Source organism: Magallana gigas, chromosome 8 (assembly GCF_963853765.1).
Source record: "Magallana gigas chromosome 8, xbMagGiga1.1, whole genome shotgun sequence".
Taxonomy (NCBI): domain Eukaryota; kingdom Metazoa; phylum Mollusca; class Bivalvia; order Ostreida; family Ostreidae; genus Magallana; species Magallana gigas.
The window spans coordinates 28,543,387-28,569,509 of NC_088860.1; the positions used below are offsets into that span (position 1 = coordinate 28,543,387).

The window sequence follows — 26,123 nt, forward strand, 5'->3', positions numbered from 1 at the left end:
TAAAAAAATTCCGGTCGCAAAGTGTTGTAAAGTGCTCGTGCGCCAATTGTGAAAGGGGCTTTAGATATTGCTATCAAAGGGCACCTGCAACAAAAGCTTTAACCTGGTCCAACAACCTTAACCTCCTCCAGCAACTGAAATTTAGGACTCAGATTCAGCATCCAAGTCTTTCAAGTCCATAAGTAGGTCCAGATGCATCATCCATGCAAGTTTGGTGAAGATAGGACAAGTAATAGCTTAGATACAGGACCTGCAACAAAAACTTTAACCAGGTCCGGACGCCGACGCCGACACCGACGCCGAGGGTATAGCATAAGCTCCCCCTGACTTCGTCTCGGTGAGCTAAAAATGGTACATTGTCTTTAATCAATTAAAAGTTTTACCGTTCTGTTTTTATAAATACATTATCACATGGTTCCATGTATCACTAGTGGGAAGATAACATTGCACAGTAAAATTGAAACCAAATTTGAATGGAAAAACTATTGCAGTAGGTCTGGGGGATGTTTTTTTTTTTTTATTATTTTATTAGTAAAGAGTTGTTAGTGAGAAGTATAAATAAGAAATATTTTATGGTCCTTATCAATCTTACAAGAATAGAATTCCTGGGTTCCTCGCCGGTCAAGCAGTATACTAGTATCGACCAAGGCTGATTTAGGAACTTGACAAAGGTATTAGTGATATAAACATTTGGTATTAATTTCATGTAAATCTGTCAAAATTTGTAGGCATGAGAGCACTTACAAGGTCAATTATGGGATAAAACGGAGTCATTATTGTGGTCAAAGTCCCATAACTCCAACAAAAAGTATCGACCAATGCTGATTTTCGAACTTGACCAAAGTATTGGTGGTACAAACATTTGGTATAAATTAATTGAAAATCCGTCAAAATTTGTAGGCAGAAGAGAGCTTACAAAGTCAATTTTTGGATAAAACGGAGTCATTATCGGGTCAAAGTCCCATAACTCCAACAAAAAGTATCGACCAATGCTGATTTTCAAACTTGACCAAGGTAATAGTGGTATAAACATTTGGTATAAATTTAATGAAAATCCGTCAAAATTTGTAGGCATGAGAGCGCTTACAAAAAAGTGTGACGGACGGAAACACGGACCCACGGACGGATGACCGGCATATCTATGTCCCCGCTCCGCGTTGCAGCGGGTGACAAAAATAAGTAATCTGCAATTATCAATACTACTGTCTATACAATAGGCTGGCACCGGTTGTGTAAATAATCTTGCCCTAAGGCTGAGATCTTTACGGCAATTTCACTTCCTGTGTATATACAAATGTAAAGAGTACCGTTATAAGAGTGATTACAGTTCATTGATTAATTACTGTCCAATTCATTGATTATTGTTAAAAAAAATTTTTAGGAAACGTAAGTATGTCGTATATCGTCATTTTCAAGTCGTACAAATGATTGATCTATTTCTAACAGTGTCTGTGTAAAACAATTGCGTGTAACTGCATTACTGGATACAAAGTAAAAAGGTTTCACCAAATCATAATGCTCTGTTTTGCTAAGCTTTCTGCACTTTAGACCCCCCTTTGAAGTCCGACACGAGACAGGTTCATGCCTCTGACACCGGAAATTGTTAAACAAACATTGACCACGTGCCGAGTCAACAGGTGGCTGGTTAAGTAATGGCGAATACACTGGCGATGGTCAGAGTGGATAATTATTTTAATGCATGGGAACAAAATATTTCTGACAAAGTAAGTTTATTTTTGCATAACACGTGATATCAGGAATTGTTTAAAATGCAAGTGACTTTGTAGATGTTGCTGGTATTTGAAAATATGATGCATAAGTATAAAGTGTAATTGTTTAAATGTTAATCATTAATAATTATTGGTAGCAATATCGGGGACATCAAGGCATCATACACTGATAATGTTACTGCATTTTTTTACGCCATTTTGAAGTGATAAGATCGACCTATGGTCTGAATCGACGTATTGTAGGATTTTGTTAAAATTTTGGCTAATAATGAGCAATTCGACTAGTCGTCCGCATCGACGATTCGTCGGGAAAATAAGGTGTATATATATATATATATATATATATATATATATATATATATATATATATATATTATAACTTATATAGAATTACAGATAACAATTAGCACTGTGATAAGGGGAATAACTCTTGATTGTAAACTGTGCTTGGCAAAATTATAAAATGGATGTTTTGAATCCTATACATTTAAATTATATATTACCAGTGTCATTTATGTCATTTTTATGATGGTGTGATATTGAAAAATTAGGAAATTAAACGAGACTTACCTTGGTAAAGGCGAAGTTTGATTCCAATTATTGGAGTAAATAAAAGGCACTGTAGAGATAAGGTGAAAAGCACTGCGCAGCCGCGAAATCATTACTTCAAAGTTAAAAAAAATTTTGGGTAGATACATGTACATTCCACATATAATTCTGTTCATTTTTGCTCCAACTTACATTACCTGCAGGGTGGGAGGGAGGCACCTTATCTCTACAGTGCCTTTTATTTACTCCAATAATTGGAATCAAACTTCGCCTTTACCAAGATAAGTCTCGTTTAATTTTCTTAATTATTTTTCGTAAATGTCACTTCTGAGATAATGTGAATCTTTAAAGCACAACACCAAAAAAATCTTCTATATGAAACAAACTCTTAAATCAAATTTCAAAACTGCATTTGAATACTTGTCATTATTGACAACAGTTTTAACATAAAACTTTCGGAAGGTTTCAACATTGGACCATCCTACTTTTGTCAAAATATCATCAACAGGAACAAAGTTCCCTTTTGCTTTGGACACAGAAGCAGCTCGAACACTGCGAGCCTTAAAAATAGTGGTATCAACTCCAGCTGCACACATAACAGTTCTAATCCAGCGTGCAATAGTGTCTCTTGATACCTCCTTATGAGGCTGTACATAACTAATGAACAATGAATCACATTCTTTCTTATTCTTGCAGTCCGAAATATATACTCGCATAAAACAACGTAAACACAAAGCCTCCTATCTGGAGGATAAGATTTTAAAACCATGTCAGACATGCTACTGTTAGGTCTACATGTTTTCAAAAGGTCACTAAAAGTGAAAACAAAACTGTTCTTCCTTTTTGTCATATTACTAAGTTTCATACATGAAATAGTTTGTACTCTACTTGCACAAATTAATAGGGATGGGATGATCCACCGCTGCATCACGGTATTTATTTTGACGATATTTGGATCGATACATTTACCATTAATACAATGATACCTAAGCGAACTTTTAAATATCCGAGCTTCATATCGGCTTCTTTAGTCTGCGCACCTAATATGAAAGTACAAAGATGGCGGAAAACCTCGTAAAGTTGTCAAAACTGTTAGGAAGCTAAATCTGGAGTGTGGACAACTTTTTGATTACTTGTTTATGAAAAAGTAGTGTATATGAGACTTAAGTAATTTGTAAATTGTGCAACGCTCATTTTAAATATATCAAAATAACTTTGGACATGTGGTAATACATCGACAGATTGAATTAATTTTTAACCCTTATTCATGTTTTCATTTAGTTGCAATGTATCGTGATATGTATCATATCGCATCTCATGTATCGTGATATGTACCGAATCGGCTAAGTACAGAATCGTCCCAGCCCTACAAATTAAATTTATCAACATAACTAACTTCAATGTCAAATTTTTCAAACTCAAAAATTTAACAGGTGACAATTTTGTCAGGTACTTTTAAACAATAGAGCATCCCATGTATGTACATATCTTGATTTTGATGGTCTCAGGTTAAAAACACCTTTCATAAATCTTATAACCAATGGATGACATCCAACAGAAAAACCATCAAAAATCAAACCAACAGAAGATAAAGCCCCTCGGGCTGTATTAATAGCGCTTTAACCTTAACCTTGGTGAAAAAGATATGCTAAAAATTCAACAACAGTTTCTATAGTTGTACAAAATGGATCAACCGATTTTTCACCACAGTACTGAAACCCTTATAAAACGTTTTATATTGTTTCTTGGTTCCGGACTTCCATGATGCCAATAGGATGGAGGCTGCTTGGCGAGAAATTCCTTGTTTTTGGAACTGCAACCGGACAATCGACATGCCATCAGCACTAACGAGTCCTTCAGAGGATGCTGCACATCCGTGCCCAGAAGAGTCAACAGATTGTCTGTCACTGGTAAAATTACTGCATGATCCACCAATATCTCTAGTACTCGGTTGAACCATGGCTGTGTTGGCCAAACTGGAGCCACAAGAACGCACTCTGCCTGGTCCTGACAAATCTTTCTCACCACACGTCCAATGAGACTGAAAGGAGGATTGATATAACCATACATATTTGTCCAAGAAAAACTAAATGCATTGACATAGCGAGCATCTGGGTCAGGATGCCAAGAACAATATATATCAATTTGCTTATTCAATCGTGTGGCAAATAAATCAATTTCAGGTTGTTCCCATTTTAACATAATTCTGTTGAACACAGATTTACTAAACATCCATTCTATCTGATCATCAAATTTGCGCGACAATTTGTCTGCTGTCAAGTTATCTTTACCAGGTATATGCCACGCACTTAACCACAAGTCCCTTTTCATACACCAGAACCAGATTTCTTTTGCAAGTTTGTCACATTTTATTGAGGTAATACCCCCCATGTTATTGATGTATGATATAGCTGTAGTGTTATCCATAAATAATCTAATATTCTTTTTTGTCACAGCAGAGCAAAACGATTTAAGTCCAAAAAAGCAAGCCAGCAGTTCTAAATAATTGATATGATTTCTAGCTTCCTCAATGGTCCATCTACCCCCTGATTTTAAATCATTCATTACTGCACCCCATCTTAGGTGAGAAGCATCAGAGGTAATAACGATTTCGTATGGTTCTGAATGTACAATTCGTCTTACTGCTGTAGAAATGTTAGAAATCCACCAATCTAACTTCTTTTGTTATAATCATTGAAGCATCATAGTCATACTGTGAGTGTACAAGTGCATCAATCTTTGCCCTTTCCATGTCACGATAAAACAACTGACCAAATTCTACTGCCGAGAAGCTAGCCACTAGCAATCCAATAACTTTGGCAACTTTCCTAATTTTTAGGGCTTTTCGACTTTCGGTCGAAAAGACCTATTGTTTTCGTCTTTTTTTATTAGGGCCTTCCGTCTTCAGCGGAAGACCCTTCTATTATTCTATTGTTTCTTTTTCACTTTTCTTATTAAGGTCTTCCGTTTCCAACGGAAGACCTTATTGTTATTGCTTTGTTTCTTTTTCCCTTTTATTTTTTTTTTTTTTTCTTACGCATTTTTGTACAAGCGATTTCTTGAAAACGACTTGACCGATTTCCGTGAAAATTTCAGATCTTGTAGATATTGATAAAAACCTTATATATAATTTTTTATTTTGATGACGTCATTTCCGTTCGGGAGATATTGACGTTTTAGTGATTTTTAGAGGGTCATTTTGTCTGGCTATCTCCTCCTAAACGAAAAAAGATATTGAATTAAAATTTTCAGGGATTGTACACAAAAGATTGTAGATGTGTTTAAAGGCATTTATGGTTGTCTGGCTTCAAAGGCGTCGAAGCTCGCCTGGACCCGAAAATCGAGTTTGAAAAAACGACGTAATTTTTAATGGTTTTCGTTCTTTATCTCCTTTCCTGAAAATATTTTAACATTATATATAGAGCAAATAAAATTTATATTTACAAGAGCTTTCGTTTGATAACAAGAAAAAGGGGCTGGTCCCTCAAATTAGGGGCCAAAAGGGCTCTAAAGTCTTTCTTCCATAGCACTTTACTGAGAAATATTTTGTAATATGTTTAAGAAGCAAAAATGTTCATCTTTCACTTATAAAACTATACATTATAAAAATTTTATAATGCGTTACGTAATTAGGGGTTTTAAGGGGCCAAAAGTCCAAAACTTTGATCGAATATATCTCAAAAAGGACAAATATTTTGAAAAGCAACATAGAATAAAAGATGCTTAGAATGATGTTTTAAACAATATTCAATCATAAAAATCTCGTTATCTGGCCCCAATAAGGAGATTAGGGGTCAGCCCCTAAAATGTCCTATCCCAGATAGCTCTAAAACGGCAAAGATTTTCTAAACACTTGTTGAACAAAATATGTTTAATATCAAAGGAACTTTCGTATGATGCCAAGAAAAAGGGGCTGGCCCTTCAATTTAGGGGCCAAAACGGCTCTAAAGTCTTTTTTCCATAGCACTTTACTGAGAAATATTTTGTAATATGTTTAAGAAGCAAAAATGTTCATCTTTCACTAATAAAACTAAACATTATAAAAATTTTATAATGCGTTACGTAATTAGGGGTTTTAAGGGGCCAAAAATCCAAAACTTTGATCGAATATATCTCAAAAAGGACAAATATTTTGAAAAGCAACATAGAATAAAAGATGCTTAGAATGATGTTTTAAACAATATTCAATCATAAAAATCTCGTTATCTGGCCCCAATAAGGAGATTAGGGGTCAGCCCCTAAAATGTACTATCCCAGATAGCTCTAAAACGGCAAAGATTTTCTAAACACTTGTTGAACAAAATATGTTTAATATCAAAGGAACTTTCGTATGATACCAAGAAAAAGAGGCTGGCCCTTCAATTTAGGGACCAAAAGGGCTCTAAAGTCTTTCTTCCATAGCACTTTACTGAGAAATATTTTGTAATATGTTTAAGAAGCAAAAATGTTCATCTTTCACTTATAAAACTATACATTATAAAAATTTTATTATGCGTTACGTAATTAAGGGTTTTAAGGGGCCAAAAGTCCAAAACTTTGATCGAATATATCTCAAAAAGGACAAATATTTTGAAAAGCAATATAGAATAAAAGATGCTTAGAATGATGTTTTAAACAATATTCAGTCATAAAAATCTCGTTATCTGGCCCAAATAAGGAGATTAGGGGTCGGCCCCTAAAACGTCATATCCCTGATAGCTCAAAAATGGCAAAAAATTTCTAAACACCTGTTGAACTAAATATGTTTAATATCAAAAGACCTATCTTTTTTATTTTTAGGGGCCAAAAGGGCTCTAAAGTCTTTCTTCCATAGCACTTTACTGAAAAATATTTTGTTATATGTTTAGGAAGCAATAATGTTCATCTCACATTTATTTAACAATATATTATAATTATTTTATCATGTGTTCCGTATTAAGGGGTTTTAATGGGTTTTAAAGAGCCAGAAGTACAAAACTTTGATAACATACGTCAAACAGAACAAATATTTTAAAAAGCATCATTTTGAAAATCAATACAGAATAAAATGCTGAGAATGATGACCCAAACAAAATTCAACCACCATTTTTTTTTTGTTGCCCCGATAAGGAGATAAAGGGTCAAATATCAAAGTCAAGGTCATATTACCTTCAAAAAATCGCACGGAAGACCTCCTCGTTGCTCGCAACGAGATCGTGTCTAGTTGTTATTATTATTAAGGTCTTCCGTTTCCAACGGAAGACCTTATTGTTATTGCTTTGTTTCTTTTTCCCTATTCTTCTATATTATTATTATTTTTTTTTCTTACAAATTTTGTGCACGCGAGATCTCGAAAACTACTCAATTGATTTTCATGAATTTTTGGGATCTAATAGAAGATGATATAAACCGTATTGCAAATTTTTTTTATTGATGACGTCACTTCCGGTTTTGAGATATAGTCGTTTTATCGATTTTCAGAGGGGTATTTTGTCGGCAGTACTCCTCTTAAACTATAGCAGATATAAACTTGAAATTTTCAGCGATGGTAGACGGAAGACTGAAATTGTGCATGAAGGTTTAAAATCATTTCGATCGCTAAAGGTGTCGAAGCTCGCCTGGACCCGAAAATTGGGATAAAAAAAACGTCGTAATTTTTTGTGGTTCTCTTTAATTATCTCTTTTCTGAAAAATATTTTGTTAAGACATGTAATGTAAAAATAGTTTCTATTTACAAGACCTTTCTTTTAAAATAAAGAAAAAGGGGCTGGCCCCTCAAATTAGGGGACCAAAGGGCTCTAAAGTCTTTAATCTGTAGCCCATTACTGAACGATATTTTTTAAAATGTTATAGAAGCAAATATGTTTATGTCACAGTTATGTATCCAAGGAATGTAATGATTTTTCCATGTGTTACGTAATTAAGGGTTTTTAGGGGCCAAAAGTCCAAAATTTTGATCACCCATATCTCAGAAAGGAAAAATATTTTGAAATGCAGAACAGAGGAAAAGTTGTTCAAACTGATGTTTTTAACAATATGCAACCCTCAAAATTTCGTTAAACGGCCCCTATAAGGAGATAAAGGATCGGCCCCTAAAACTTTTTTTCTTATATATCTCCAGAACGGTAACAAATTTCTAAACACTTGTTGAACAAAATGTGGTTAGAATTAAGTGACCTTTTATTTGATATCAAGAAAAAGGGGCTGGCCCCTCAAATTAGGGAACCAAAGGGCTCTAAAGTCTTTTATCTATAGCCCTTTACTGAGGGATATTTTGTAAAATGTTATAGAAGCAAATATGTTTATCTCACAGTTATGTATCCAAGCAATGTAATAATTTTATCATGTGTTACGTAATTAGGGGTTTGTGAGGGCCAAAAGTCCAAAATTTTGATCACCCATATCTCAGAAAGGAAAATATTTTGAAATGCAGTACAGAGGAAAAGTTATTCAAATTGATGTTCTTAACAATATGCAACCCTCAAAATTTCGTTAAACGGCCCCTATAAGGAGATAAGGGATCGGCCCCTTTTTTTCTTATATATCTCCAGAACGGTAACAAATTTCTAAACACTTGTTGAACAAAATGTGGTTAGAATTAAGTGACCTTTTATTTGATATCAAGAAAAAGGGGCTGGCCCCTTAAATTAGGGAACCAAAGGGCTCTAAAGTCTTTTATCTATAGCCCTTTACTGAGGGATATTTTATAAAATGTTATAGAAGCAAATATGTTTATCTCACAGTTATGTTTCTAAGCAATGTAATAATTTTATCATGTGTTATGTAATTAGGGATATTTAGGGGTCAAAAGTCCAAAAATTGATCACCCATATCTCAGAAAGGAAAAATATTTTGAAATGCAGCACAGAAGAAAAGTTGTTCAAAATGATGTTTTTAACAATATGCAACCTTCAAAATTTCGTTAAAGAGCCCCTATAAGGAGATAAGGGATCGGCCCCTAATACCTTCTTTCCCATATATCTTAAGAACGGTAACGAATTTCTAAACATTTGTTGACAAAATGTGTTCAGAATGAAATGACCTTCCATTTGATTTCAAGAACAAGGGGCTGGCTCCTTAAATAAGGGGATCAAAGGGCTCTAAATTCTTTAATCTATAGCCCTTTACTAAGAGCTATTTTGTGAAAGGTTATTTAAGCTGATTTAGGTATAATACGTTTATATATCCTAACAATATATTGATTTTCTCTTGCATTACGTATTAAGGGTTCTTTAGGAGGAGCCAGAGGTAAACAAGTTTAATCTTTTCTATCTTAATTTGAAGAAATGCAAGCATTTAAAAAAGCAATAAAAGAGAAGTTATAAAATGTGATACAATAAAGCATTTGTTCTCCACTCTTTTTTCCATATCATGTTTTTTTCTCGGAAATCAAAGTCGATGATGTAAAATTTCCTTCTAAAAATCGGACGGAAGACCTCCTCGTTGCTCGCAACGAGATCGTGTCTAGTTATTATTCTTTTTTTTTCTTACCGATTTTGTGCAGACGATTTCTCGAAGATGGCTGGGTCGATTTCGCTCAAATTTTCAATATAAACGTGTTTTTATCTAAAGCTGATACATTTTTTTTCATTTTTGAAAAAACACTTCCGGTCAGAAGTTATCGTCCGTTTACGATTTTAAAAAGTCAATTTTGTTGGTCGGGTTTCTTAAAAACGAGTAAAGATAGAGAACTGAAATTTTTAGAGATGATAGATCTACCGTTTTTCTGGTGCACCTCGGTATAGAGAATGTCCGCCGTCACTTTCGGTCGTCACCGGAAGGATATTTCAAAAATTGAATTTTTCGACTTTTTTATTTTTTAATATTTTTCTTTGAAATTTTTACACCTTATAGTGACCCTTTTACTGATTCAGAATATGTAATTAGTTTTAAAATCGATCAAGGCATTATCGAGAAATTAAGCATCAAAGTTCTGAAGCGGAGTCCGAGTAGCACACTCGTTATAGTCGTGGACTATCGAGGTTCAAGCCTCGAGTGCCGCAAAATTTTTTTCTCTTATTTTCGCTTAGATCTACGATTTTATCTTTGAATTGATAAGTTTAATCTTATCTATTCAAAAATTGGACGGAAGACCCACTCGTTGCTCGCAACGAGATCGAATCTAGTTATTATTATTTTTCTCGACAGATTTCTGTCAGCGATTTTTTGAAAACTGGAAGGAATACTAATACAAGTATACATTGGTCTTAAAGCAATTATATCAATTTATGAAATGTAAGGTTTTCGATTTCCGGTTCCGGTACTTCCGGTTTTTACAAGGAAAATTGCAAAATTTGTTTGAAACTCAATTCTTTGTTTATTTTTTAATGTAGAGCATTCAAATTTTAGAATTACCTTTATCATAAATAGTTGTACAAAATTGTAAGCGTAGACAACTTTCCATATCTTACCGTTTTTGAGATATTAAGTCCTAAACTTTAAACAAGAGGCCCATGGGCCACATCGCTCACCTGAGGAACAATAGGTATGATAAAATCAGCTTAATGGATTCATAACACAAACAATCTGGACAATGTACAATAATACATGTAGATCCTGTATAAATAAAATCCATTTTTCCCCCTGCATATTCTTATGTATATAATCATTAGTCCCTTTTCTAACAGGATGAATTTATAGTCATATCATATGTTGAGTATTGCAATTCTCAAAAAGATCCTTAACAATTGTTTATATATGGGATATAAACCTACATCAAACTCTGAACCTTCTTGTGAGGCCGAAGAATTGTCCTGAAGCCAAAGTCTTAACAATTATAAAGAATCATCTGGCTGATTAGTTTCTGAGAAGAAGATTTTTAAAGATTTACTCTATATATTCCTATGTAAAACTTCGACCCTCCATTGTGGCCCCACCCTACACCCAGGGGTCATGATTTTCACAACTTGGAATCTACACTACCTGAGGATGCTTCCACACAAGTTTCAGCTTTCCTAGCTGATCAGTTTCTGAGAAGAAGATTTCTGAAATATTCCAGGAAAACTCACTAGCCCAGGGGCTACTAGTCAGTAAAAAATTACTAGCCCAAAGCTGAAATCAGCTAGCCAAACCATTTTAAGATGCAAAATAAAAATATATGTATAACACAATTACAGCTGTTTAATTCATTTTGAAATAAATTCTTCTCAGAGATAACACATTTTATGTTTAAACTTTATTCATATCAAAATACAGTTCTGAATCCCCTGATTTGCTAGCCCGATGGACTATCAGTTGGTAAAAATGAGCATGCCCAAGTTTTAAACTGACTAGCCCCGGGCGTCGGGCTACCATATATTTCAATCCCTGGATTTACTCTATATATAAATTCCTAAGTAAAACTTTGACCCCCCCAATGTGGTCTCACCCTACCCCTGGGGGTCATGATTTTCACAACTTGGAATCTACACTACCTGAGGTTGCTTCCACACAAGTTTCAGCTTTCCTGGCTGATTAGTTTCTGAGAAGAAGATTTTTAAAGATTTACTCTATATATTCCTATGTAAAACTTTGACCCCCCATTGTGGCCCCACCCTACATCCAGGGGTCATGAATTTCACAACTTTGAATCTACACTACCTGAGGATGCTTCCACACAAGTTTCAGCTTTCCAGGCTGATTAGTTTCTGAGAAGAAGATTTTTAAAGATTTATTCTATATATTCCTATGTAAAGCTTCGACCCTCCATTGTGGCCCCACCCTACTCCCAGGGTCATGATTTTCACAACTTGGAATCTACACTACCTGAGGATGCTTCCACACAAGTTTCAGCTTTCCTGGCTAATTAGTTTCTGAGAAGAAGATTTTTAAAGATTTACTCTATATATTCCTATGTAAAACTTTGACCCCCCCATTGTGGCCCCACCCTACTCCCGGGGGTCATGATTTTCACTACCTGAGGATGCTTCCACACAAGTTTCAGCTTTCCAGGCTGAGTAGTTTCTGAGAAGAAGATTTTTAAAGATTTACTCTATATATTCCTATGTAAAACTTTGACCCCCCATTGTGGCCCCACCCTACACCCAGGGGTCATGATTTTCACACTTTGAATCTACACTACCTGAGGTTGCTTCCACACAAGTTTCAGCTTTCCTGGCTGATTAGTTTCTGAGAAGAAAATTTTTAAAGATTTACTCTATATATTCCTATGTAAAGCTTCGACCCTCCATTGTGGCCCCACCCTACTCCCGGGGGTCATGAATTTCACAACTTGGAATCTACACTACCTGAGGATGCTTCCACACAAGTTTCAGCTTTCCTGGCTGATTAGTTTCTGAGAAGAAGATTTTTAAAGATTTACTCTATATATTCCTATGTAAAACTTTGACCCCCCATTGTGGCCCCACCCTACACCCAGGGGTCATGATTTTCACAACTATGAATCTACACTACCTGAGGATGCTTCCACACAAGTTTCAGCTTTCCAGGCTGATTAGTTTCTGAGAAGAAAATTTTTAAAGATTTATTCTATATATTCCTATGTAAAGCTTCGACCCTCCATTGTGGCCCCATCCTACTCCTGGGGGTCATGATTTTCACAACTTGGAATCTACACTACCTGAGGATGCTTCCACACAAGTTTCAGCTTTCCTGGCTGATGAGTTTCTGAGAAGAAGATTTTTAAAGATTTAATCTATATATTCCTATGTAAAACTTTGACCCCCCATTGTGGCCCCACCCTACACCCAGGGGTCATGATTTTCACAACTTTGAATCTACACTACCTGAGGATGATTCCACACAAGTTTCAGCTTTCCAGGCTGATTAGTTTCTCATAAGAAGATTTTTAAAGATTTACTCTACATATTCCTATGTAAAATTTCGACCCCCCCTTGTGGCCCCACCCTACACCCAGGGGTCATGATTTTCACAACTTTGAATCTACACTACCTGAGGATGCTTCCACACAAGTTTCAGCTTTCCTGGCTGATGAGTTTCTGAGAAGAAGATTTTTAAAGATTTACTCTATATATTCCTATGTAAAACTTTGACCCCCCATTGTGGCCCCACCCTACACCCAGGGGTCATGATTTTCACAACTTGGAATCTACACTACCTGAGGATGCTTCCACACAAGTTACAGCTTTCCAGGCTGATTAGTTTCTGAGAAGAAGATTTTTAAAGACTTACTCTATATATTCCTATGTAAAACTTCGACCCTCCATTGTGGCCCCACCCTACACCCAGGGTCATGATTTTCACAACTTGGAATCTACACTACCTGAGGATGCTTCCACACAATTTTCAGCTTTCCAGGCTGATTAGTTTCTGAGAAGAAGATTTTTTAAAGATTTATTCTATATATTCCTATGTAAAGCTTCGACCCTCCATTGTGGCCCCACCCTACTCCCGTGGGTCATGATTTTCACAACTTGGAATCTACACTACCTGAGGATGCTTCCACACTTCCACTGGCTGATGAGTTTCTGAGAAGAAGATTTTTAAAGATTTACTCTATATATTCCTATGTAAAACTTTGACCCCCCATTGTGGCCCCACCCTACACCCAGGGGTCATGATTTTCACAACTTGGAATCTACACTACCTGAGGATGCTTCCACACAAGTTTCAGCTTTCCAGGCTGATTAGTTTCTGAGAAGAAGATTTTTAAAGATTTACTCTACATATTCCTATGTAAAACTTCGACCCTCCATTGTGGCCCCACCCTACACCCAGGGTCATGATTTTCACAACTTGGAATCTACACTACCTGAGGATGCTTCCACACAATTTTCAGCTTTCCAGGCTGATTAGTTTCTGAGAAGAAGATTTTTTAAAGATTTATTCTATATATTCCTATGTAAAGCTTCGACCCTCCATTGTGGCCCCACCCTACTCCCGGGGGTCATGATTTTCACAACTTGGAATCTACACTACCTGAGGATGCTTCCACACTTCCACTGGCTGATGAGTTTCTGAGAAGAAGATTTTTAAAGATTTACTCTATATATTCCTATGTAAAAGTTTGACCCCCAATTGTGGCCCCACCCTACACCCAGGGGTCATGATTTTCACAACTTGGAATCTACACTACCTGAGGATGCTTCCACACAAGTTTCAGCTTTCCAGGCTGATTAGTTTCTGAGAAGAAGATTTTTAAAGATTTACTCTACATATTCCTATGTAAAATTTCGACCCCCCCTTGTGGCCCCACCCTTACACCCAGGGGTCATGATTTTCACAACTTTGAATCTACACTACCTGAGGATGCTTCCACACAAGTTTCAGCTTTCCTGGCTGATGAGTTTCTGAGAAGAAGATTTTTAAAGATTTACTCTATATATTCCTATGTAAAACTTTGACCCCCCATTGTGGCCCCACCCTACACCCAGGGGTCATGATTTTCACAACTTGGAATCTACACTACCTGAGGATGCTTCCACACAATTTTCAGCTTTCCAGGCTGATTAGTTTCTGAGAAGAAGATTTTTTAAAGATTTACTCTATATATTCCTATGTAAAGCTTCGACCCTCCATTGTGGCCCCACCCTACTCCCGGGGGTCATGATTTTCACAACTTGGAATCTACACTACCTGAGGATGCTTCCACACAAGTTTCAGCTTTCCTGGCTGATTAGTTTCTGAGAAGAAGATTTTTAAAGATTTACTCTATATATTCCTATGTAAAGCTTCGACCCTCCATTGTGGCCCCACCCTACCCCCGGGGGTCATGAATTTCACAACTTTGAATCTACATAACCTGAGGATGCTTCCACACAAGTTTCAGCTTTCCAGGCTGATTAGTTTCTGAGAAGAAGATTTTTAAAGACTTACTCTATATATTCCCATGTAAAACTTCGACCCCCCATTGTGGCCCCACCCTACGCCCGGGGGTCATGAATTTTACAACTTTGAATCTACACTACCTGAGGATGATTCCACACAAGTTTCAGCTTTCCTGGCTTTCTGGTTCTTGAAAAGAAGATTTTTGAAAAATTCTCGAAATTTTTCATTAATTTCTAATTATCTCCCCTTGAAAACGAGTGTGACCCTTAATTTTCACAACTTTGAATCCCCTTTGCATAAGGATGATTTGTGCTAAGTTTGGTTGAAATTGGCCCAGTAGTTCTTGAGAAGATGTTGAAAATGTGAAAAGTTTACGGACGGACGGACAGACGGACGACAGACAAAATGTGATCAGAATAGCTCACTTGAGCTTTCAGCTCAGGTGAGCTAAAAAGGGGGGATGAAAAAAAGAAAAAAATTCAAATGACCTTTAAAAATTTATTTGACGCCTGGATATTATTAAGATAGAAGTAATTAACATATATTCCAAGTTTCATTGAATATTATTGAGTACTTCCGGTTTTATGAGCAAATTAGCCATAACTTTTTACTTATTTTTCTTATATGGTATTGCTGGCATATCAGCGTAACGTACGCAGTTAGTGAAAGCGTTTTATACGTGTTTTGAGTATTTTTATATTTCAAAATATGATGTACATGAATATACTTACATCAAAATTGAATTTTCGGTGTTCTAGACGATCTTTTATGATACAGACGATACAGTATCATTGAGATGGAAGAAAAAAAACCGTAGGACTGACGACATTAAAAATTAAAATACAGTAAACATTAAAATACCCGGTAATTTGTGAAACTAGTAATTTGTGAAACTAGTATTTTTAGCAATGCAATTTTGTTTACGTTTGCATTACTAAGCAGTTGTTTATTCCAACAGCTATATACATATGATCCGAATAGAGAGCTCTAGACGTTGCCTGGTTTGATTTTCCGATTATATATTTGGCCTATAGTCTGTCGATCCCAAAATATTCCTGCAGCACATTTGGACGATTTATAATCGAAAATGTTTACATCTTTTCTCCATTTGGAAGTCACTCAGAAGACCTTGCACAATTTTTCAACACTATCATCCGGGTCTGTTGAAATGCAAAACCCCGTAGACTTCTTTATTTTTAGCCGTGTATTTATACCAGCTAATAAGCTGGAGACGACGTTTTAAAGAAAGAATAATGAGAATGTTTAATGCTTCTAAAAGAGAATCGCGTGAACCCTGAGGTATATATAAATATACAGCAAAAAATGAATCGAGGATATTTTGGGACAGAATATAGTGGTCAATGCATGTACTGTTAATTTTGAGGAAATAAATATTCTTGAATAAATAATCTGATATTGCTAATCTTTCAAAACAAATTAAAAAGGTACATAAAGTATATCGTTTTAGCATGATTAACAAATATATGAGGTAAATAACATTAGATAAGATTTTCCGTTTTCCCTTCCGTTCCGCTTTCCGTTCTGTTTTCCGTTCCGCGTTTTAGCAACACCCATGTATGTATACATGTGAACCCATCTAATCGAAGAGCTGGGTAAAACTAGTACCCGCTAATGAGACATGCAGACCTGTGTTGTGTAAGTAACTTCAGACAAAGATCATTCATTTGTAACATGCATGTATTTCTATGACCTATTCTTCAAATCCACTTGCACTATTTTATTAGGTAAATAACAGCTTTAAGGTGGTGCAGAACACCTGCATATTGTGATGTACATGTATACTTTCTATTGAGATAAACAATAAAGTATATTATTTAAATATTGATTAAATATTTACCCCCCAAATAATGTTACCTAACATTGAAGCGCAATGGGTAGAGCGTTTACATGTCTGTAAGAGCATTGGGGTCCAAGGTGTATTTTGGTAATTTTACAATTGATATAAATGAATTTTCATGTGGAGGGGATGGAGGGGGGGGGAGGGGGGTCTGGACCACTCACTCCCACCCCTTCTCTAAATCTGTGCACACGTTGATGTTCATGTAGGCACACAGAAGCAAATCTAAAACCGGCAACCGCCACGGGGAGGGGGCATAATTTAATTTTTAATTTTGTTTGTAATAATTATATAGACCATTATACTTTCTATGACATAAAATGTTAAGATTATTGATTAACTGAAAATTCACTGCAAACAGTTCTACCCCAAATTGCACATAAAGTGCTGCTCGTGTCACGATGTATATTATCATATGGGAAGGGATCTCATCCTTCAGTTATGAAAATTATAAATTTTAATTGTATTACCAGAGCTTGCATATAGTCTTCATTTTTAATTAAACTGGTAAAAAACAGTGTTATTTAGGGGCAAACACATGGTGCGGGTATTACTGTCTAATGACAGCATCTAGTTTCTTTTGTTCTTTTCTTTAATTTTTTGCATGCCTCTAAAATAGACAACTTTCTTTCGTCGGTAAGAAAAACTATCATCAATTCAGAATCAATAACATTTCCTAAGAGAGTGATTTTAGTACTTGGTGCTAGAACAGATTTTTCATAATTGACTACAAAACCTAGATTTTCTACTAGGGCCAAAGTTCCAGAGACATGATCTGAACACTCTTCCACAGATCTCCCTAACAGTAACGCGTCATCGATATACCCAATAATGACATGTCCTAATCTTCTTAGTGTTGCAAACACAGGTTTCAGTAATTTTGTAACACTATAGTATGCATTACTAAAGTCAACACTAGCAAAACAACAACCTTGAGTTACTAATTCAAGAGCACTTTCAAAAGTGTCCATTTTAAAATGATGATACACAATATTTTTGTTAAACTCTTTTAAGTTTAATAATACTCTATAACTACCATTCCTTTTGGGTGGAAATGAAACCATCACTTAAGTCAGCATATTCAGACAACTCCTCAATTACATTCATTTCTAATAACAATTTAACTTCTTTGTCTATCACAAATGATTCAGCTGCACTAAAACATGTTTCAAAAGGTTTTGAAATTTGTACAGGAGCTATATTATTCTTAAACTCTAAGTGACAACCTTTCACAATATCCAAAATAGTTTTATCTGATGTTAACTGTTCCCATTCAGAAATAAAATTCTTAAGTACATGCACCTGCTCTAAACTTATTTCTAGAGGTACATACCTTCTCAACTACTTCTGGAGGCGACTCTGCAGGCCTCTTTGTTGGTAGTTTTTTGCATCAGATGAGTATGCTGACGAACTAGAGTAGGGTCCATGACCTCTTGCAGCACCTCGTACAAATCGTCCTCTTGCTCGACCTCGAGTTGAACGGCCACGAAATCCTCCTCTAAAGCCAAGTCCAATTTTGTTACTGATTTTAGAACAATCAGTAATGTCTTTGACTGTCTTTGGTACATCATCACCAAACAAATAGTCAGTGTACTTTAAATTATGACTACAAAGGTGAGTATATTCACCTTTCATGTCAGGTTTCATCAACTCCCTGCGTAACATACACAACTGTCTATTAGCATGTCCAAGTAATGCCAATGATTCCATGGCATTTCCCAGCAGATCCAAAATCTCGGGATTATCACACTTGCCGAGTAAATATGTAAGTTTCGTAAGTGCACATGCACCTTTAACTAAAGAAGTTTGAATATTCTGCATCTTCTTGTCAGAAGACTTAGTCATTGGGCTCAAAAAATCCCACACCATTTGGTTTGTCTTGACCGTAACTAACGCAGGACAGTTTTCAGGGCGATTTATCACTTTAAGTAATTCACCATACCGTTCTTCTTCGATTCCCTCGCGGAACCAATCTGTCACAAGATTAGCAAGTTCGTCATCAATAGGTTTATCACACGTTTCTTTGACTTTAAGTTTTTTGCCTGCATTGACATACCTGTTGTCAGTACATGTATCAACATCTTCAGATGTGCGCTTCTTCGAAGCTGTCTCATGTTCACCGGAAGTTCCCGGGTCGTCATTAAAATCGCCGTAATCATCATAGTCATCTTGATACTGATAGTCACAACACATGTTCTCTATTTCGGCCATTCTATCATCTTGTTTCTTTTGATTCTCTTGAAATGTTCTCAATATACTGAGTATCTCGGCATTTGGGGCACTGTCATGTCCACCGCCATTGTTGCTATGATCACTATGCACACGAGAACTCATGGATGCAGAATTCGAAGCAGAACGTGTACTGCTCATCTTCTACGCACCTTTACTTGGGACTTTCTTTTTCCCTTTCGCAGCTTTCTCATCTACGTGAGACTCTACGGCCATATTAGCGTCCGCCATGACGCACGTGGTTTCGGTACAACACCACAAGTTTTTGACCACGTCAAAATCACAATAAGCCAATTGATTTACAAAACTAAATTTCTGACCAGGTCAGAATTTGTTTATATACTATTAAAAGTATATAAATATATTGACCTTGTCAATATAAAAAACCCAATAAGTATAATAAGCAAGAAGCGATCAAGACCACGTCTTGTCACTTTGGCTGCTCGCAGTTCAATGATTTCGCGGCTGCGCAGTGCTATTCACATAATCTCGGAAGTGACATTTACGAAAAATAATTACTTATTGTGATACATGGATTGTTAATATTTCAGAGCTTATAAAGTAATAGATATGTTATTTATACCTACAATAACACCACCATTACAGTTTAATCCAGGCTGCTGAATATCATATGTTTGGAAAGATGAGGGGTGGGTAAATTTTCTCCTGTAAGTTATTAATGATATACTGGTAATTCACCTTTGATTGTCCTTTCCCCTCTCAAAGATGGTAAATTATATTCACTAGTGTTTACAAATCATCATACTATCAACTAATTTTAAAACAATAGAAAAGCTGTCAATGTGACAGAAAACTGGGTTTGTGTGAACAGTATCCATAATCCAGTTGTCAACCCTTAATTGATACTCACTGCCTATACAGAGAAATGGGGTACGCTATATGAGACCAAATAATAAATACGAAATTGATTTTTTGTTTTTATACAAAAATTAATTATATTAATTTTTGATTAACAAATATTTGTTTCGTAGTTAAAAGCTAGATGCTCCCTACCAATCTTTATTTAGTATATTTTTCTCACTACATACAAATGCCACCTGCAATACAGTGCTAGGTAATACTTACAAAGAAAATCATTTTGACATAGTACTGTACAATTCCATTTTTAAAAACAAAAAATATTACTACTTACATACCCTAATTTTTTTTAGATGTTTTTTTGTTTTTGTTTTTTTTATTCAAACTTTCATGTACAAGTTATTCACATCTTCTTATATATTTAGTTTACAATGCATACACATCACATATTCACTTCATTTGAGATTTAGAATATAAGTATAATATATAGACACAGTCATACCGAAGATAAAAAAGCACATGTACAGACAAGTGTATACACCGACAGACAGACATATATATGCACAAACAATCTCGAAAACTTGCTTTTATCACCCATGAAAGTTTGAGTATTTTTAGTTATGAGGTGGGGGGGGGGGGGTGAAAGAGGGTGGAGAAAGAGAGGGGAACACTGTCTATCAAAAACTCATACATATGCAAGAGGATGCATAAAAGTAGACTTATATTTTTTTGCCATTATTTGCTTACAATTTCCTTGCAGCTTTTATAAACACATTTTATAACAAATCGCAAATAGTTTGCCAATACTTTTCATACTCAGCAAATATACAATTCTTCAACAACAGTAGTTTCTCAATAATTATGAATTCTATCAGTGACAGTTCGTTTTAACATGAGCGTCGAGAGGTTTGGGACATTCTTATATTTACGGGCAAAAATAAATTGTTTTACTGTAAGAATTAATATGTTTTGAAGTCTATACATATTTCTGTTTTTGAATTTACCAAAAAGTATAGCTTTTTTATCAAAATTCATCAAAAAATTAAACTTGCTTCTTAACTATTCTTCAAAGTAGAGCTATATTTCTTTGACATGAAAACAGTCCACAAATAAATGTTCTATAGTTTCTATATCTTGATTACAGGCTGGCGAATCAATTATATTCAGTATATTGAGAAAAGGTACTCATTTGTTGGCAAAAATTGCAACCATTGAAATTTGGATTCTTTCGAGGTTTTAAATGGGAGTTCAAAAATATTATTCCATTCTATTTCTGTATAAGCAAATCCACTTTCTGTCCACTTCTTTACTGAACGAATTGATTCTTTTTTGTTATCGATGAGTACATAATACATATCCTTACATCCTTTGCTTTGTTTGTAAAAAATAACTGAGAGAATTTGGAATAAATGGTCCATATTCTACCTTATCATTATTTAAGGCTTTTAATCTTTCAAAAATTGCTCCATTCAAACTCCTATATTCTAGAAAATTGGTCTTAACATTTGAGTCTTCAAGAGTTTCAAGGCTTACAAAATTGCCTTCCTCTGTCATCAAATCTTTAATAAATTTATAACCACAGTTGAAATAATTCTTAATAAAAATTGATAAGTTATTATTTTTAATATTAGGATTAAACCATATATGTTCATTAAGTACTTTTATGTCATTTTGGCCATAGGACATAACAATTTTAACCCAATCTAATAAAACTTCTTACCAAAACTTGTTACTTATCTTATTGCTAATATTGGTAATAAAGTCTGAACCTTTTTCCCATAGGGTTTCTATTTTTAATCCTAATTCTGATTCAAAAAGTTTTACCCACGTTGCATTAGAGTGGATAAGTCTTCTTATCCATGTAGATTTCAATGCACAAACAAATTCCATATAGTCTATCATTTTTAATCCCCCATATATGTAATCTTGAATCATAATGTTTTTCTTTACCTTATGGACCTTGCCTCCCCATAAAAAAATGTAAATTTCTTTCTCAAACTGTTGAAGGTATTCTACACTAGGTTTTGGTATAATTAGGATTAAGTGGTTAAGTTTTGGTATTATCAGAGTTTTAATCACAATCAATCTTCCAACTTTTTTTAGATGTTACCGGAGCCACACATTTTTTTATTGGCCTGAAATATTTGGCCAAAAAACAAGTAAGTCAACAGCTGGTATTTTTTCATAAATTAACAAAAATCTAAATCTAATAAAAAAATGCACAGTATAAGTTCAACATACCAGTAAAAATCTTTTTCAAGCTGTTTGTCTATCTTATTATTCATTTTAAGCATGAATAAACAGCTCCAAACGTTTAATACATTCATTTTAGGTCTAAAACTGGAATTTTTGCTTCAACATTTAAAATGTAAACAAAAGCTTTGCTTACAAAGCAAAGAATTGTAAGCTGAGTCTGTTATTCTCTTATAACTCAACAAATGACACTCAAATTTTGGCTGCCAATAACAAATGCCTTAACAAAGCATTGTAAACATTAAAATCGGAAAAATAATTTTTGACCAAAATTGTGACTGTGCCCCTTAAACGCACTTTGAAGAAGAATAGAATTCCTGGGTCCTCCGCCGGTCAAGCAGTATACTAGTATCGACCAAGGCTGATTTAGGAACTTGACCACGGTATTAGTGATATAAACATTTGGTATAAATTTCATGTAAATCCGACAAAATTTGTAGGCATGAGAGCACTTACAAGGTCAATTATGGGATAAAACGGAGTCATTATTGTGGTCAAAGTCCCATAACTCCAACAAAAAGCATCGACCAATGCTGATTTACGAACTTGACCGAAGTATTAGTGGTACAAACATTTGGTATAAATTAATTGAAAATCCGTCAAAATTTGTAGGCATTAGAGCGCTTACAAGGTCAATTTTTGGATAAAACGGAGTCATTATTGTGGTCAAAGTCCCATAACTCCAACAAAAAGTATCGACCAAAGCTGATTTTCGAACTTGACCGAAGTATTAGTGGTATAAACATTTGGTATAAATTTAATAAAAATCCGTCAAAATTTGTAGGCATGAGAGCGCTTACAAGGTCAATTTTTGGATAAAACAAAGTCATTATTGTGGTCAAAGTCCCATAACTCCAACAAAAAGTATCGACCAATGCTGATTTTCGAACTTGACCAAGGTAATAGTGGTATAAACATTTGGTATAAATTTAATGAAAATCCGTAAAAATTTGTAGGCATGAGAGCGCTTACAAAAAAGTGTGACGGACGGACACACGGATGCACGGACACACGGACGCACGGACACACGGACGCACGGATGGACGCCCGGCATTTCTATGTCCCCGCTCCGCGTTGCGGCGGGGGACAAAAAAAAATTCAATATGGGTACGTGTGCTGTCATCATGGTCATAGAGCAAAATAGGTGTACAGTTTTCTTACATTTTCTGTTCTTGGAAATCCTTTCACCACTTGACAACAGGTTATTCCAGCGAGATGCTCGTCGTGCCAGAATGGATAAGTAGCTGGCCATAAATTTATCGATGGCTTCAGCATGTTGGTCATCGCTACGGTCAAACCCATAGCCATCTACACGGCTGAAACAAAAAAAACAAGTAGCCCATTATTACTGTTGCTTCCAAGGCATACCTAGCTAAGATCTGTGGATGCCCATTTCATAAGCTTCAAAATTCAAGATATACAGTTGATGTCGAGAATTAAATACAAAGTGGGTAAATAATACTCTTTACTTTATCTCCTATTATATCGCCAAGTCCATTAGGTATTCGCTGGTAGAAATTTGTGAAAACAATGCACTGTTATGCACAACATCATTTCTTACCATCTTCTAAACCCCAAATCAAACCAAACAGTTAAACAGCCCAACCGATAATGAACCCAATTTCAACTAGACCTGTTTTTGTCTCCAACAAAAAAGAAGGGCTTTTCGACAGCCCTTTAAATCCCTTGTTTAAATTTTAAATATTTTTTCTCAAAATCTGTATATTATAAAATGAGACTAAATATCAGGAACATATACCCAGACGTTAACATTTAAGAAATAAAATGCCCAAAGAAAGACAACTCCAGAATTTTATATCCAACTACATCGTTTGTTTCTCAAAGAAAAGTTCTAAATATTCATATGTAAGAAAGAACTCAACTATGATTCAAGACTTTTGGTAGGCCAATAGCTCTAATGCCAATCATTCATTAAGCAAAGCGAGATAACTCTTGAAATTGAAATTTTTTGAATTGTGATAAAGTTATCATTTTCAGGCCCTTAAAACCCTTATAAGGAGTCAAAAAGTGCCCCCTCGGACCATATTTTTTAAATTGAACTCTTTATTCTAAACAATAAACTGAAAAGATTTTTAAATTCGGATGAAAGGTAAAAAAGTTACAGCTAAAGGGCTGTTTTGATCGTTGGCCCTTGCAAATCCCTAATTTTTTCGAATTATCTACCCAAAACTTTTTCTGGTCTGCGGATTACGTGTGTCATTGTACAGATGAAATACTGTAACATTGACTTGAAAACTTTTTGAGAAAACGAATGACGCGTAATTTTAGTTTAACACTGAAATTCCCATAGGCAATTTTCATTGACCTATAAAACCGGAAGTAGTCAATATATTTAAATGAAACTTAGAATATATGTTAATTACATTTATTTAAATAATATATAGGCGTTAAATAATTTTTTAAAGGTCATTTGAATTTTTTTGTTTTTTCATCCCCCCTTTTTAAAAGTTTAGAGCTGTATATCTAAAAAACGGTAAGATATAGAAAGTTGCCTACACTTACAATTTTGAACAACTAGTTGTGATAAATGTAGTTCTAAAGTTTGAACGTTCTAGATTGAAAAATAATTGAAATATTGAGTTTTAATCAATTTTTGCAATTTTCCTTTTAAAAACCGGAAGTACCGGAACCGGAAATCTGAAACCTTACATTTCATAGAGTGATAAATTTGCTATAAGACCGTTGCAAAATTGTATCAATATATCTTCGAGTTTTCAAAAAATCGCTGACAGAAATCTGTCGAGAAAAATAATAATAATAACTAGACACGATCTCGTTGCGAGCAACGAGGAGGTCTTCCGTCCGATTTTTAGAAGGAAATTTGACATCATCGACTTTGATTTTCGACAAAAAAACATGATATGGAAAAAAAAGTGGAGAACTAATGCTTTATTGTATCACATTTTATAACTTTTTAAAGACTTTAAATTAAGATAGAAAAGATTAAACTTGTTTACCTCTGTCTCCGTAAGAACCCTTAATACGTAACGCAAGAGAAAATCATTATATTGTTAGGATATATAAACGTATTATACCCAATTCAGCTTAAATAACCTTTCACAAAATAGCTCTTAGTAAAGGGCTATAGATTAAAGAATTTAGAGCCATTTGATCCCCTAATTTAAGGAGCCAGCCCCTTTTTCTTGATATCAAATGAAAGGTCATTTATTTCTGAACAGATTTGTCAACAAATGTTTAGAAATTCGTTACCGTTCTTAAGATATATGGGAAAGAAGGTATTATGAGCCGATCCCTTATCTCCATATAGGGACCGTTTAACGAAATTTTGAAGGTTGCGTATTGTTAAAAACATCATTTTGAACAACTTTTCTTCTGTGCTGCATTTCAAAATATTTTTCCTTTCTGAGATATGGGTGATCAAATTTTGGACTTTTTACCCCTAAATACCCCTAATTACATAACATATGATAAAATCATTACATTGCTTAGATACATCACTGTGAGATAAACATATTTGCTTCTATAACATTTTACAAAATATCCCTCAGTAAAGGGCTATAGATAAAAGACTTTAGAGCCCTTTGGTTCCCTAATTTGAGGGGCCAGCCCCTTTTTCTTGATATCAAATGAAAGGTCACTTAATTCTAAGCATATTTTGTTCAACAAGTGTTTAGAAATTTGTTACCGTTCTGGAGATATATGAGAAAAAAGGTTTTAGGGGCCGATCCCTTATCTCCTTATAGGGGTCGTTTAACGAAATTTTGAGGGTTGCATATTGTTAAAAACATCAGTTTTGAACAACTTTTCTTCTGTACTGCATTTCAAAATATTTTTCCTTTCTGAGATATGGGTGATCAAAATTTTGGACTTTTGGCCCCTAAAAACCCTTAATTACGTAACACGTGGAAAAATCATTACATTGCTTGGATACATAACTGTAAGATAAACATATTTGCTTCTATAACATTTCAAAAAATATCGTTCAGTAAAGGGCTACAGATTAAAGACTTTAGAGCCCT

General features: G+C 34.9%; 1 protein-coding gene across 12 annotated transcripts in view; it reads right to left on the reverse strand.

Annotated features, from left to right (window-relative positions):
* The window catches only part of LOC105343840 (growth hormone-regulated TBC protein 1-A), a 199,671-nt gene that overhangs the window by 135,316 nt on the left and 38,232 nt on the right, over positions 1–26,123 (reverse strand). For 5 of the 12 annotated variants that reach the window (XM_066069733.1, XM_066069730.1, XM_066069732.1 and 2 more), the window contains exon 2: positions 23,284–23,438. In XM_066069733.1, the coding sequence (XP_065925805.1) occupies positions 23,284–23,438 (155 nt within the window). The other 7 variants (XR_010708745.1, XR_010708744.1, XM_066069734.1 and 4 more) reach the window with 5 other exon arrangements.